The sequence below is a fragment of the Terrapene carolina genome, unplaced genomic scaffold (assembly GCF_002925995.2).
Source record: "Terrapene carolina triunguis isolate 2854851 unplaced genomic scaffold, T_m_triunguis-2.0 Scaffold42, whole genome shotgun sequence".
NCBI classification, from domain to species: Eukaryota; Metazoa; Chordata; order Testudines; family Emydidae; genus Terrapene; species Terrapene triunguis.
In genome coordinates this window covers 63,075,238-63,091,554 of record NW_020664393.1, presented here as the reverse complement: position 1 = coordinate 63,091,554, position 16,317 = coordinate 63,075,238, and the positions used below count along the sequence as shown (strand labels likewise).

The 16,317-nt window shown below is 50.2% G+C and overlaps 1 protein-coding gene across 1 annotated transcript in view; it reads left to right on the top strand.

Annotated features, from left to right (window-relative positions):
- Positions 1–3,420, top strand: part of SMC6 (structural maintenance of chromosomes 6) — a 109,036-nt gene extending 105,616 nt beyond the window's left edge. Inside the window, exon 27 of the mRNA XM_026655589.2 lies at positions 2,778–3,420. Within this exon, the coding sequence (XP_026511374.2) occupies positions 2,778–2,886 (109 nt within the window). The 3' untranslated portion in view covers positions 2,887–3,420. The remainder of the gene's footprint in view (positions 1–2,777) is intronic.
- Positions 3,421–16,317: the final 12,897 nt, after the last annotated feature.

Here is a 16,317-nt window from a genome sequence, read left to right as displayed (position 1 = left end):
AATGGGCTGCAGTGCTGCTAGCTGCCACTAGGGGCTGCTGGACCTGGCAGAGGCCAGCTCGCACATAGAAGATACTGCCGGGGGGAGGGAGCCAGAGGGTTCCTGGCAGCTGCAGTTCCCAGCTATCTCTGAGGGAAGGAGAGGAAACTCTGTGCAAGCCTGGCACTGAGCATCAGGCTGTTTCTCCCTCTGGATCCCTAGGCTCTGGGGGAGTGAAAGGGATGTCTGGGTAAGGGGGGGCCCTGTGCCTGGGCTCTGGGGGAGGGAGAGGGGTGTCTGGGCAAGGGGGGGCCCCAGAGCTGGGCTCTGGGGGAGGGGAAGTGCGGGTATCTGGGCTCTGGGGGGAGGGAGGGTGTGTGGGCATCTGGGCAACAGGGGGCCCTGCAGCTGGGCTCTGGGGGGGAGGGCGTGCAGGTATCTGGGCTTGGGGGGGGAGGTGGTGTGGATATCAGGGTCGCGGGGGGGCGCAGCTGGGCTCTGGGAGGCTAAGGGGATGTGAGTATCTGGGCCCGGAGGGGCCTGTGGCTGAGCTCTGGGGGGGAAGGGTTGTGGGTGTCTGGCCCTCCGGCTGGGCTCTGAGGGGAGATGGGGCCAGAGAAACAGGAACTGGGTTGTCATAGGGGTCTCATTAACTTTCTACTCCTGGGGGAAATTTTGTGTGTGTCTGTATTGTTACAGACATATTTGCTGACAGGTACTTCGAAATGAATTACCAAAATAATTGAAACTGGTGTGATTATGTAGCGTTATCTTGACAAATGCAATTTGCAGAATTTTAAAATATTGTGTGCAGAATTTTTAATATTTTGGTGCAGAATGCCCCCAGGAGTACTATATAGTTTGATGGCCAGGAATTACTGATTATTTTTGTGCCACAGTGTCTCAGAAATGCTGTTATGTCTAAGTGAATCAACAGGTTTGCTTTTCAGTGATCTGTTTCTATGCATCCTTATGTAAAATTGTTTAGGAAAGAGTGGCTGTTGTATCTCCACCTCTGAGAGTCTGTAGGTTTGAGCTTGATTCTCATTAAACATCTAGAAGTCCCTTTTGAGTTTTCTATTAGAGCACCCTCCTGGCTTCAATCAGATCAGTCAGGAGGGTAGATTGACTACCAGCCCCTCCTTATTTGGTGGTTACTAGCCACACTGGTGCCAATAAAGATGTCTGCTCCTTATGTTCATGAACCATGGGGACCTGGTTTTGTGCCTGGCCCTTTTGAAAGGACCCAAGACACAGGTGTGGAATACTGCTTGCACCATCTCCCCGTAATCTATGCAGCTATGTGAGGTGAGGTACAATCTGTCCCTGAAGATGAGGATAGCATACTTGGGTCACTGGAAAACTAATGATTAAATATATACTGGACATGGTTATTAAAAAAAAAAAATTTCCTACTTCGGGAAATGGAGAGTAGATATGATATGAAATACAATTGATGCCAGTCTTAGTGTCTGTCGCTCTGAATAATGTGAGCAGAAATAAATGTTACATAGCTCAGAAAAAACAGGGAATGTTTTTATCACAAGAATGTGCCTGAGGTGGAACACAGAGCAAGTTTGCTGTAGTTGTTTTTGTTTTTTAAAAGACATTTAGGATTTAAGAACATAATTAAAGTCCCCACAAACCCAGCTCAGGATAATTTAGTGTAAGGTCAACCTGGTAATTTTATAACCCAGGAAAAGGAAATACGGTAGTGTATATCTAAAAAAGATCAGAAACTTAATCTAATCAAACTAGGTAGCTGTAAGAAAAATGTCGACATACCAGGGAAGGTTTGTGATTGGTTTGTGGGTTTTTTCCATAAATACAGGGGACTCTTTTTTCCCATGCATAATCAGTATTTAGAATAAGTAAAATCACATCATAAATATTATTAATAAGGGTATTTTACAATGCTAATAACTTTTTTGAATATGGAATGTGAACCCTCAAGAAGTCACCAGAAGATATGGATGGAATTAAAGCCTTTACGTTGAAATTTATGTTTTATAAATGTCTTGGTATTAATTTAGGAGGAGAATAGAATTATATTCTGTTTTAATATTTTAAAAAAGCAAATACCTTTCTGAATAATTTATGAAGCTATATTTAGTTAGGAATTCACCATTTGATTGTATTATTCTAGGTACTGTATATGGTTTCATACATTTAAGTGAAGTATTATGAAGTCTGATTTTACATTTTGTTAAAGTATATGCATTTAATTGCAGTATTAATATGGAAGAACACTAATATAATGGAAACAAAAGTACAAAGAAAGTACAATTAAGCTATTTTGTTGGAACAGCCTCTAGCCCACAATTTAAAGCCTGGATGCTGCATTCACATATGTGCATAACTGCACTTAGGTTGAGTTGTGTGAGTGAGCGTTTGCAGCATCAGGATCTAAGGTAAATGTAAACTTTAAGGGGTGTTTGAGCACTAATTTTATTTCTCTTGGAGTTTGTGCTTTTAGTTTAAAATTCCATTTATATAATTTATACAGTCTAGATTTTAAAATTTGGGGGTTGGAATAAAAATGGTATTAATTGTTGCATAAACTATTATAGAGTTCACAGCTCAAGGTAAAGGCCATGTTAACGTTATGGACATATTGAAGTCTGTGGAAACTTGGCTATTCACTTCAGTAGGGCCAGAATTTCACTCCATGTTACTGTTTTATATGATCAAAGAAAAATTGCTGTTATATAAGGCAAAGAGGTAATGGAGAGTCGAATTGGCGGAAACATTAACTCATTCACAAGGGTCATTATTTAAATAGTGTGTTTTGTTTCTAGTTCCCTACCCACGAGTGGCCTTATTCGGATCCTCCGAATGCAAGACCCTGAAAGAGGACAAACAACGCTGAATTTTCAACGTAAACATCAAGAAGAGGAAGAAGACTAAAATTAATAAATACCGTTGACACATTAATATGCTATCCCTAATGTTCAGGTTTTTATAGTAGAAATGTATATAATTTATATGTCTGTAAGATTACTAAGGGCTTGTTTACACACATGGTGTGCGCTGTAGAGGTAGGATTTCTAAAGCACACTAATTGGTCTGTTTATACGCTGCTGGTACACACTAAAATTTCCCTAATGCACTTCACTCCACAGCCTGTGTAGACAAACCCATACTTTCTTCTTATTGCAGGTTAAGAGAATTCAATTGAAGGATATTTCTAATACAGGAGAGAGTTCCTTTATATTTTATAGAGAAATAATTTGTGTAAAGAAAATGTAAATGAGGTGTGTAATTTTAGTAAAACTACAATTTAGTTAAAAATATATATATCCAGTTTGGTTCACTGGAAAAAATGTAATGAAAATGTTCATTTTGATTAACTTATTTTTAAACTGCCAACTACTGGAGATTAAAACATAAAATATACTTTTTTGGCTTTTCTGAAAAATTTAAATATATTTTGTATAATTATACTAGAGAAAAATCATTTAAAAAAACTCTTTAAAAACTGATATAAGTAGTAATGTGTTTGTTTTTATATATATATATATATACACACACACACACACACACACACACACACACACACACATATTTAAAAATAAAAAAATGTCCAAGTACACTTAAATTCTTCTAGGTTTATATTTTTCAACACTATTCAAGAAGGTTTTAAAATGTAACGTAAAATATATTAAATTTTCAAGACTGGATTTTGCTGTTCAGTGTATCCAGGACAGGATCATTTTGCTATCAGGCAGTATCTGGGATTTGTTTTGATTGTATTAACTGTGTTTATATATTTAGCTGTGGAAATATCATCTGCAATATTTTTCCTTGATACATTTAAGAACAGAACCACTTATAAATGAAAGTGTAACAAAACAATAGGTTCTTCGAGTGCTTGTTCATGTCAATTCCAATTGGGTGTGCGCGCGTGAGTGCACGGCAGCTGGAAACATTTTCCCCTAGCAGTATCCGTCAGGTCGGTACAGACACCCCCTGGCGTGGCGCCATCATGGCACTCAATATAGGATCTTACCGACCCGCCATCCCCTCAGTTCCTTCTTACTGCCAGAGACAGTTAGCTGGAACTTCCCCTTGCTCTTGTCGTGACCATTTGGCAGTCTTTATACACAACAGACCTGTTTATGCGCGAATCCGCTTAAAGCCCGGTAGCACCATGCCTCCCAGTGCTACCTATTTAACACGTGAGACTCGTTAACACACAGTACAGGAACTTGCTTTGTAGCGCTACAGATTTGCTCACTAACTCACTGACATAGAACTCGACAGGAAGTGCAGAGCAGAAACGTGTTGTATGTCTTTACCGATATTGGTGAAGACGTATCACGCACGCTTAGTCATTGTCACGCTAGAGAGATATATACTATATAGTACTTATATAGTAATATATATATACTATATTAGAAAATTTTAACTGTAGGCCTAATATAATGGCAGAGGGCAAGCATCAGTATTCCTACACTGTAGAAGAAAAGCTAGCTGCAATAGATCGAGGAAATAGCAGAGAAACCCAGGCCAAAGTTTCAAAAGATATTGGGATTGCCGAATCTACTCTCCGAGGATGGCTAAAAAACAAATCTAAACTGAATGGCTTTGTACAAAATATCGATTCTGCCACGGGGCTTAAGCGAAAATGTGTGCGCTATTCAGCAAAACCCACAATAGACAAAGCCATGCGCACGTGGTTTGCTCAGGGAAGGCTGAAAAGGAATGCTGCTAAATGGACCAATTCTTCAAGCCCAAGCAACAAAATTTGGAAATTTAACGGGGGATGAATCATTCCAAGCCAGCAAGGGGTTTATAAGTCGTTTTAAAAAGCGTCATGGCGTAGCGCAGGTATAGATTTCTAGAGAAAGCCGATGAATCGGCCACGAATGTGTTTCCCGCCGAGTTAAAATGTTAATAGGTTTCATTTCTTATTCTTTTCTAGCATACTGTACATAAATGATTGATTTGTATTAGGGCATTAAACTTCATAAGAAAGAAAAAAAATGCGAGCCAGAAAGAGCAGAAAATAACTGCGTTTTTTTCTAAGTGAATCATAGACACTTTTTTCAGCATGGCCCTCTTAACCCGTGGTCCGTTAACATGCGGTCGTCATGGCTTGACTCCTGACATCCGCACGTAAACGGGTCTGTACTGTATAGTTCTTCGAGTGCTTGCTCATGTGTATTCCACAGTAGGAGTGCGTGCTCGCAATGTGCACTGGTGCCGGAAGTCCTTCCCTCAGCAGTACCCGTAGGGGGAGCACTGCTGGGACCTCTGGAGTGGCGCCTCTATAGTGCGCTATAAGAGGAGCTGCACGCTCCCCCCACCTCAGTTCCTTCTTGCCGCCAGTGACGGTGCATCGAAACTACTCGCTCCAGCTTTGCTGCAGCTCATCCCAGAACTCATTTGTTGTTAGTAATACCTGTATTAGTTAGTTTATTAAAAGTTCCAGTTTAGTTAGCTAGTGTTTGGGCCGGGGCATGCTCCTGGGCCCCAGGGTTTAAATCGTGCGAGTCTTGCAGGCGCTCAATGCCCAGAAGTGACCCGCACACTGACTGTCTCCGCTACCTGGGCGAATCTCACATCAGCGACCGCTGTAAGATCTGTAGGTCCTTTAAACCCAGGACGAAAAAAGAGAGAGACATTAGACTTTGGGCTCTTCTCATGGAGTCGGCACTGGCTCCAACCCCGGTACGCCGAGCGGAATTGGCACCGGACACTTTGTCTTTGGCGCGCGGCGATCTCCCGGCACCTTCGGGTGGCCAGCACCGCTCCCCGTCGAAAAAGCAGAGGAAGGCTCCGTCTTCTCAGAGAGAAGGCACGGGGTGAGGCTAGACCTGGGTCGGGCAGCCCCAGTTCCCCCCTGGGCTCTAGAGCTCCGACTCACGTTGAGCGGAGCAGCCCAGTTGCGTTGACTCAGGCCTCTCCGGCTGAAGTCCGCATGCCTTCGACACCGGAGGCCCTGCAGGCAGCCAAGGACATTCTGACTCTGCAGGTGCCCGGGGCACCGCTGGCACCCGGACCCCGCTGTAGAAGCAAGCCACCACTGGGCTCTCGACCGTGGACCTGACGCAGATCCCGATCAGGAGACCGCTCTCGGGTCTGCTCGCCGCTCAGTGTCCTGTCGGGGGACAGCCTCTAGCCTCTGCTCTCGTCGCCCTCCAGGTTGTCTGGTCGGGTGCCGTCGGAGCAGAGTTCCAGGCACTGCTCCATGCCGAGTACAGAGTATCGGCGGGACAGGCGCCGACGCCATAGACGCTCCCACTCTCAGTGGAGCTACCGGAGCCGTTTCCAGCACGGATGTCGTTGCCGATCACGCTCCGGCTCCTGTGCGTCGAGGCACCATGCCCAGGACTCCCGGTGGGGATCGCCACCTCCGCGTCATCACTGATCCAGGCGTCGAAGCGTCTCGAGGAGTAGCAGCTCGACGACGTCGGAGTCCCGGTCCCGTGGCAGACGTTGTTCTTGGCACCACCGCGCGTACCACTTGCATGGCACCGATAGGTCATTGGTAACCCTGACCTCGACCTACACGCAGCGCCCTATGACCCAGCCAAGTTAACCCGACCAGCTGGTGCCACCGGTGCCGTGCCAGAGTCAATGGCAAGGGCCCCCGTGGCAAAGCCAGTGGTGCCAGTGGACCCCCTCGCCCCCCGTGCACGCCCAGCAAGGCCCTCAGTCAATAGCAGGAGCATCAGAGGCTCCTTCAGCCGCGCTATCTAGACCTCCAAGGGATAGATTGGCGGGTCACAGTTCCTCAGCACCGCACGAGGAGTCCAATCAGGGGGTGCATCCCGTGGCACCGGCCAACTTGCAAAGTTCGGTACCGGTCCCCTCCCCTGCACCTGATGACAAGATTGCAGCCCCACCTCCCTCCGTACCGCAAGAGAACTTCAGGGCTCATCAGGAGCTACTAAAGCGAGTAGCATCCAGTCTCCATCTCCAAGCTGAGGAGATGGAGGGACCCTCAGACTCGCTGTTCAATGTACTCTCATCCTCGGCACTGGGCAGAGTGGCCCTCCTGCTCCACGAAGGGGTGGCTAACATCTCCAATGCCCTCTGGTGAACACCGACCTCCCTTGCCCCATTATCGAAAAAGGCGGAGCACAAATACTTCGTGCCCACGAAAGGGCACGAATACCTTTGTACGCACCCGGCCCCCAACTCCCTAGTGGTAGAGTCTGTAAATCACAGGGAAAGGCAAGGCCAACCAGGACCCGCACCCAAGAATAAAGACTCCAAAAGACTGGACTCGTTTGGCAGGAAGCTTTATTTGTCCGCCAGCTTCCAACTCCGGGTGGCCAACCACCAGGCTCTCCTCAGTCGATATGAGTTTAACCTTGTGGGGGTCACTGCTGAAATTTGAGCCCTCCCTTCCGGAGCGTGAAAGGAAGGATTTTAAGGCGCTGGTGGAGGAGGGCGCCGCCACCGCAAAGGCTGCTCTGCAGGCGGCATCGGATGCAGCCAACACAGCTGCTCGCTCCATAGCCTCGGCCATGTCCATGCGTGGGGCATCGTGGCTACTGCTGTCCGGGCTCTCTGCGGAGGCGCAGTCTGTGATGCAGGATCTTCACTTTGCCGGCAAGGACCTGTTCGCGGAACAAACAGACGTGAGGCTCCATGGCATGAAGGACTCACGTACCACCCTTCAGACCCTCGGGCTCTACGTCCTGCCCAAGGAGAAGCCTAAGACGCAAGCCTCCGACCCTGCGCCCCAGCCAAGATACGAGCCTGCCTACAAGAGGTCCAAAACCCAAAAGAGGCGACCTCAGAGGCAGTCTCGCTCTGTCCCGCAGCCTGGGCCCTCCAGGGGCAAGCAGCAGGGCAAGAGACAGTTTTGACTGGTTGCAGGAGGGTACCTGGGGGATCCCCGAGAGGACCCTCCTACCAATATAAAGTTTGCTTTCAGCGTTCCTTACAGAATGGTCCCGGATAACATTGGACCGGTGGGTCCTCAACACCATTTCCAGCTGCAATTTGTCTCGCCCCTGCCCTCCCCTCCCCCCCCCCAGATGGCAGGGGGGACCCGTTGCATTTACTCATGCTACAGCAGGAAGTGGGTCGGCTCCTCAGCTTGGGAGCCATGGAGATGGTTCCGTGGGAATTCCGGGAAAAGGGTTTTATTCCCGTTATTTCCTGATCCCCAAAGTGAAAGGGGGGCTCAGACCCATCCTGGATCTGTGAGGCCTCAATCACTTCATGGCCTGTCCACCGCGCCCAGGGTATTCACAAAGTGTATGGCGGTAGTGGCGGCCTACCTCAGTCGCCGAGGGGTACAGATATTCCCCTACCTCGACAACTGGCTGCTCAAGGGCAGTTGTCCCAGGTACAGAACCACGTGGACCTGCGCTTGGCCACGTGTGCCAACTTAGGCCTTCTAGTAAATGAGGCCTTCTAGTAAACTGAGGCCTTCTAATAAACGAGGCCAAGTTGACGCTGGTCCTGGTACAGTGCATAGAATTCATAGGCGCCCTCCTGGATGTCTCCAAGGCCACAGTCTCCCTTCCACTGGACAGGTTCCAGGCCCTGAAGGCGCTTATAACCTCGGTCACGGAATTCCCCGTTACCATGGCCAGGGCATGCCTGCGGCTCCTGGGCCACATGGCGGCGTGCACGTACGTGGTCCACCACGCCAGGCTTCGGATGAGGCCCCTCCAACTCTGGTTGGCCTCAGAGTTCTCCCAGGCCCGGGACAAACTGGACAAAGTCCTTTCGGTACCAGCACGGGTAATCACCATGTTACAATAGTGGTCCTGCCCGGGCAATATGCTCCAGGGAATTCCCTTCCGGGACCCGAGCCCCTCACTAGACCTAGTGTCCGACGCGTTGGACCTGGGCTGGGGAGCCCACATAGGGAACTCACAGCCCAAGGGATGTGGTTAGCCGCGGAGCTGTCCCTTCACATAAACGTCAGGGAACTCCGGGCAATACACTTAGCCTGTGTGGCATTCAGCTCACAGCTGCGCGACAAGGTGGTCAGAGTACTCACGGACAACACCGCCACAATGTTTTACATCAACAGGCAAGGCGGGACAACATCCTCGGCCCTCTGCCTGGAAGCCCTCAGCCTCTGGGAGTTCTGTATAGCCCACAACATCTCCCTGAAGGCTTTCCACCTGCCAGGCGTCAACAACACACAGGCCGATTGCTTGAGCAGGGTTTTCTTCTCCCAACACGAGTGGTCATTCCACTTGGAGGTCACTCACCAGCTCTTCCGAGCGTGGGGCACTCCCCAAGTAGACCTCTTTGTGACCCGACAGAACCGCCGTTGCCACAGGTTCTGTTCCAGAGGGGGAGTGGGGAGGAACAGGATCTCAGACGCCTTCCTCCTGTCATGGTCGGGTCAACTCCTTTACGCCTTTCCCCCGTTTCCCCTCATTGCCAAGGTCCTGGAGAAAGTGAAAACGGACAAGGCGCGCGTCCTCCTGATCGCCCCAGCTTGGTCCCAGCAGCATTGGTATGGGACCCTCCTAGGCTTACTTGTGGCCCCTCTCCGGCTGTTGCCGCCCCGCCTGGATCTACTCTCCCAGGACCGGGGCCGCTGCCTCTACCCTAATCTGGCCACCCTCCATTTGACAGCGTGGCTGATCAATGGCTAAATGTGGAGGAGAGAAGGTGTTTGGAAGAGGTCAGGCATGTCCTCCTCGAAAGTAGGAAGCCATCCACGTGCCGAGCCTACTTGGCAAAATGGTCCAGATTCTCCAGGTGGGCGGGCGAGCGGGGTGTTTCCCCAGCGTCCACCCTGCTCCAACTTATCCTTGAGTACCTTCTTCACCTTAGGACTCAAGGCCTGGCCCCTTCTTCTGTCAGGGTGCGCTTGGCGGCTATTTCGGCGTTTCATCCGCCGGTCCAGGGCTGTTCGGTTTTCTCCCATGCCATGACCAGGCATTTCTTCAAAGGGCTGGACCGGTCCTTGCCTTATGCTAGAACACCTGTCCCTCAGTGGGATGTAAATTTGGTGCTATCCTGCCTCACGGGGCCCCTGTTCAAGCCCCTGGCCACATGCCCATGGTCTCACCTGTCCTGGAAGGTAGCCTTCCTCGTGGCCATCACGTCAGCTCGGTGGGTCTCGGAGCACAGGGACCTGACCAGCGACCCCCCTTTCACAGTCTTTCACAAGGACAAGGTTCAGCTCCGCTCATACCTGGCATTCCTCCCTAAGGTGGTCTCCACTTTTCACATGGGCCAGGACATCTTCCTGCCTGTCCTCTGCCCTAAACCGCTCTAACAAGGAACGTTGCCTCCATACACTCGATGTGCGCAGAGCTCTGGCTTTTTATCTGGATCGGACTAAGCCGTTCCGCAGGTCTCCGCAACTCTTTGTTGCTTCAGCCGAGCGCATGAGGGGCCAACCGATCTCCACCCAGAGGCTTTCCCGGTGGATTACATCGTGCATCCACACATGCTACGACCTAGCAGGGGTTCCTGCACCACCTATCATAAGGGCTCACTCGACAAGGGCTCAGGCCTCGTCGGCTGCCTTTGTGGCCCATGTCCCTATTCAGGACATCTGTATAGCCACTACCTGGTCCTCAGTACACACGTTCACGTCGCACTATGCGATCGTCTCCCATGCCAGGGATGACACTGTTTTCGGTAGGGCTGTGCTTCAGCCAGTGAATCTGTGAACTTCTATCCACCTCCATCAGACATAGCTTGTAATCGCCTACTGTGGAATACACATGAGCAAGCACTCGAAGAAGAAAGGACAGTTACCTGTTCCGTAACTGGTGTTCTTCAAGATGTGCTGCTCATGTCTATTCCGCATCCTGCCCTCCTTCCCCTCCGTCGGAGTTGGTCCAGTAAGAAGGAACTGAGGGTGGGGGGAGCGCGCGGTCCCCTTGTAGTGCGCTATAGAGGCGCCACTCCAGGAGTCACAGCAGCACTCCCCCTACGGGTACTGCTGAGGGAAGGACTTCCGGCACCAGTGCACGTGGTGAGCACGCACACCTACTGTGGAATAGACATGAGCAACACATCTCAAAGAACACCAGTTACGGAACAGGTAACTGTCCTTTCTCATTAGTTCTGTAGTTAGTGTTAAGTAGTTAGTAGTTACTTCACTTAATTCTTAAGTTTCCTTTGGAGGTGTTTCCCCTCCAGTGCTATCCTGGCGCTAGGAATGCCGTGGTCTCCTGGCTTCCAAGCCTGTGAGGTCTGCGGTAAGTGTATGCCCAGAAGTGGTCCTCACACTTCGTGTTTGAAGTGTTTGGCGGAGAGTCATCCAAAGGATCGCTGTAGGAACTGCCGGGGGTTTCGCCCCAGGACACTGAAAAATAGAGATCAGCGCCTGAAGATCCTACTAATGGAAGCAGCACTCTGGCCCCAGTCCGACCTCGGGTCAGCGGACCCATTGCCGAGTACCTCTTCCTCGGTACGCAGTGCCCCATCACCATCAGCACGGGGATCAGTGCCGAGTAAAGACAAGGATTCTCGGCACCGTCCTGGCTCCACTTGTGGCTCACATGCCGCAGGCAGGCACCGGTCTCAATCACTGGTGCCGCAGAATAAGAGGAGGCCAGAGAGGGCTGCACCAGATTCCCTAGTCGTGGACGCTACTAACTAATGTGAGCGCCAGGGCTACCAAGGCTCCTCCCCAAAGAATCGGAAGGCAAAATGACTCGACCTTTTTGGTAGAAAGGCCTACTCCACTGGTGGCTTGCAGCTCCGCATTTCTAATCAGCAGGCCATTGTCTGCAGGCACTGCTACAATACATGCAGGGCAATGGCAGAGTTCACAGAGCTGCTGCTGCAGGACTCCTATGCTGAATTCTCAGTCCTGGTGGAGAAGAGCAAGCTTATTTCCTGAGCTTCATTGCAGGCAGCTCTGGATGGGGCTGATGTGGCCACTCGGGTGATGTCTACCAGGATTGCCATGAGAAGGGGCTCCTTGCTCCAGGTATCAGGTCTGCCATACGAGGTCCAGCAGACGATTCAGGATCTCCCCTTTGAGGGTGTGACTCTATTTTCCGAAAAGACGGATAAAAGGCTACATAGCCTAAAAGACTTGAGAGACACCTTCAAATCGCTGGGCCTCCACACCCCTGCCACACAGGAGAGGCATTTTAGGCTGCAACCTCTTCCACGGTTCTACCAACCACAGAACTATCAGGATGGCTCGCAGAGAAGAAACGGGAGCGGCATGCAGAGGCCGCAGCTGTCCTCAGGCCAGGCCTCTGGCCCGTCCAAACCTTCATCCGGCCAGAAGCAGGCCTTTTGAAGGTGCAAATGAGGACGGCGCACCAGAACTTGGACTGGATCCAGCCCACCTTACCTTCTTGTCCCGACTATCCCCTTTCTATCCTGTGTAGGCCCGTATCACATCGGACATCCAGGTGCTCCATACGGTAGAGAGGGGATACTCCCTCCAATTCTTTGCACTCCCACCCTTCCACCCCCTTTCCCTATTCCTCTTCAGGGACCCTTCTCACGAGCAACTCCTCATACAGGAGGTGCACTCGCTCCTATTGCTAGGAGCAGTGGAAGAGGTTCCTCAGGAGCTGAAGAGCAAGGGTTTCTATTCCCAGTATTTCCTAATACCATAAGCCAAAGGCGGGCTCAGGCCCATCCTAGACCTGCAAGAGCTCAACAAGTTCATGAGGAAACTGATGTTCCGCATGGTCTCTTTGGCCTCCATCATCCCTTCCTTGGATCCAGGGGATGGGTATGCTGCCCTCAACTTGAAGGACACGTGCTTTCATTTAGCAATTACACCATCCCACAGAAGGTACCTCAGGTTTGTGATGAGCAACAAACACTACCAGTTCACAGTCCTCCCATTCGGCCTGTCAGCAGCACCTTTTGTGTTTACCAAGTGCATGACAGTCATGGCCGCATTCCTACGCTGATGCCAGGTACAGGTGTTCCCGTTCCTCGATGACTGGCTGATCAAGGGCCGCTCCAGGGCTCAAGTGGAGGCAAAAGTTGACTTCATAAGAATGACGTTCAACAAATTGGGCCTTATCATGAACGTGGGGAAATTGACTCTGTCCCCTGTTCAGTGGATAGAGTTCATTGGGGCAGTGCTGGACTCGACACACGCCAGGTCATACCTCTCAGAAGCGAGGTTTCAGGCCCTGGGCGACATCATTTGAAGTCTCAGGCAGTTTCCCACCACCACAACAAGGAATTGCTTGAAGCTCTATGACAGATGACCTCTTGTACCTATGTGGTGCAACACACCAGGCTCAGACTCTGGCCTTTCCAATCGTGGCTAGCCTCGGTGTATTGGCTGGCTCAGGACAGTTTGGACAGAGTCGTGACTCTGCCTCACCCGGTCTTCAGCTCCCTCCAGTGGTTGCTCAACCCACAGGTAGTGTGTGCAGGGGTCCCTTTCACCGCTCCTCAGCCATCCCTCTCGCTAGTGACGGACGCGTCAGCCTTGGGCTGGGGAGCACATCTGGGAGACCTCAGGAAACAAGGGCTCTGGTCTCAGGCGGAACTCGCTCTCCACATCAGTGTCCGAGAGCTGAGCGCGGTGCGTCTGGCATGCCAGACTTTCCGAGCGCACTTGACAGGGAGATGTGTATCAGTCATGACAGACAACACCGTAGTGATGTTCTTTATCAACAAACGGGGGTGCACGCTCCTCTCTCCTGTCCAGGAAACCCTCACGCTGTGGAACTTTTGTGTAGCTCATTCGATACACCTGCAAGCATCGGACCCCAGGAGTACAGAACAAGTTGGCGGACAGTCTCAGCAGGTCTTTTCACAGCCACGAGTGGTCCCTATGCCCAGATGTCACGAATTCCATATTCTAAAGTTGGGACTTTCCCCAGATGGACCTGTTCACCATGCAACGCAACAGGAAGTGCCAACAGCTTTGCTCCTTCCTGGATCACAGCCTGGGCTCCATTGCGGACGTGCTCCTCCTCCCATGGGGAGGCCGTTTTCTCATTCCCACCCATCCCTCTCATTCACAAGGTGCTCCTCAAGATACTGAGGGAAGAGGCTTCAGTGATATTGTTCGCTCCAGCCTGGCCCCGCCAACACTGGTACACTTTTCTCCTGGAAATATCTGTGGAAGCTCCAGTCACCTTGCCGCTCCTCCTGGACTTAATTACTCAGGATCATGTCCGTCTCCAGCACCCGAACCTTGAGTCGTTGCACCTCACAGTGTGGAAGCTCCATGGCTGAACCCCACAAAGCTCTCCTGCTCGGACCCGGTTACACAAGTCCTCCTTGGCAGTAGGAAACCCTCTACCAGGGCTACCTACCTTCCCAAGTGGAAGAGATTCTCATTCTGGTCGGCGCAGCATCACTCATCCCCGATGCTCGCCTCTATACCACTCCTACTAGACTACCTTCTCCATCTCAAGCAGTAGGGACTGTCCATGTTGTCAATAAGGGTTCACTTGGCTGCCATTTCTGCCTTCCATCCAGGCTCAGAGGGCCGGTCGGTGTTTGCCAACCCTGTGGTCAGCCATTTCCTGAGAGATCTCGACAGGCTATATCTGCACGTCCAGCAACCAACCCCAACCTGGGACCTCAATCTGGTCCTTTCCAAATTGATGGGTCCGCCCTGTGAATCGCTGGCGACTTGTTCCCTGCTCTACCTATCATACAAGGTGGCATTTCTGGTAGCGATAACCTCAGCCAGGAGAGTGTCTGAGCTCAAGGTGCTAACATCAGAGCCCCCCCTTACATCGTGTTCTATAAGGACAAGATTCAGCTCAGGCCACATCCAGCTTTTCTCCCAAAGGTTGTCTCCCAGTTTCACATCAACCAGGACATCTTCCTCCCCTTGTTCTATCCTAAGCCGCACTCGAGCAGCAGAGAGAAGAGGCTTCACTCATTAGCTGTCTGCAGAGCGCTAGCCTTTTACTTTGAAAGAACAAAACTGTTTAGGAAGTCCATTCAACTGTTTGTGACCGTGGCAGACAGGGTGAAGGGTTTTCCAGTCTCTTCCTAACGAATTTTCTCATGGATCGCATCCTGCATCCGTGAATGTTATAACTTGGCAGAGGTGCCTGCCCCTCTGCTCACAGCACACTCCACTAGGGTGCAGACTTCTTCAGCAGCGTTCCTGTTGCAAGTCCCGACCCAGGAAATATGCAGAGCGGCAACATGGTCCTCCAGACATACTTTCACTGTGCATTATGCGATTACCCAGCAGTTCAAAGACGATTATGCGGTCTTCGGTAGAGCAGTGCTCCAGTCAGTGAACAGCTCCGACCCTGCCTCCTGAACTTGGGCTTGGGAGTCACCTGATTGGAATTGACATGAACAAGCACTTGAAGAAGAAAAAACGGTTACTCACCTTCGAGATGTGCTGTTCATGTCCATTCTGATACCCACTCTCCTCCCCTCTGTTAGAGTAGCCGGCAAGAAGGAACTGAGGGGGTGACGGGTCGCTAGGGCCCTATATTGAGCGCCATGATGGCACCACTCCAGGGGGTGCCTGGACCGACCCGACAGATACTGCTAGGGGAAAAAATCTTCTGGCTGCTGTGCACGCACACGTGCACATACCTGATTGGAATGGACATGAACAACACATCTCGAAGAACAAGAAGAGAAAGCGAGTAACCCGTTTTCTGAAACTTTTGCACAGATCTTTTTAAAGCTGTCTTCTCACCCAACATTATATAATGTTAGAGGTATTATTAGTTAATACATTCAATCAAAAAGTAAAATTTGCATGATGTAATATCAGAAATACCCATACCAGAAAATCTTGCACTAAAGGCAGGACAACCTGTGTCTGCCGATAGTGGGTGGGGGGGTGGGGGTAGAGGGGGGCAGAGTGATGGCAGCCAGCTTCAGCAGTGTTATTGAGCACGCACAGTCTGTGTAAGCATGCTCAGTACAAGCTAAGCAGCAAATCGAGGGGGGGGGAGGGGCAGGGGGACTTGACCCCTTGTAGCCCTCATGCGTCGTGTCTGACTACAGATAGCTGTCATCCTACTCTTGGAGAGTTCTCTGCTGCTTTGTTTTTTACATACTTTCTTGGTGCTACAGAATGGGAGAAAACATGTTAGTTTAATTCCTGTAAGGTCTCAGTTTCCTAAACCAGGCAAGTTGTTGCCCAAATGGGAGGAAACCAAGCTCTTCCTAACTTAACTGCCAAGTTTGTTTGAACTCTTTTACTGTATTTGTCAAAATCACTTTAAACATACGTGTTCCATTTTCCAATGGAACTAGAGTTCCTATGTCTATGACAAGATTCTTACTTTTCAGTGTTCTTATGACTAAAAAGTGCAGAATTTGTTGGCAAAATGATCTTTGACTGGAAAACTACCCTCTCACTCTTCCCAAGTGGTTCTCTTTATCAGCCATTTGAGGCTCTTAGGACATCAGCATAATACAACTAGCAAATATTGCCTTTTAGGAAGTTAGATGCCTGATCCTATTTAA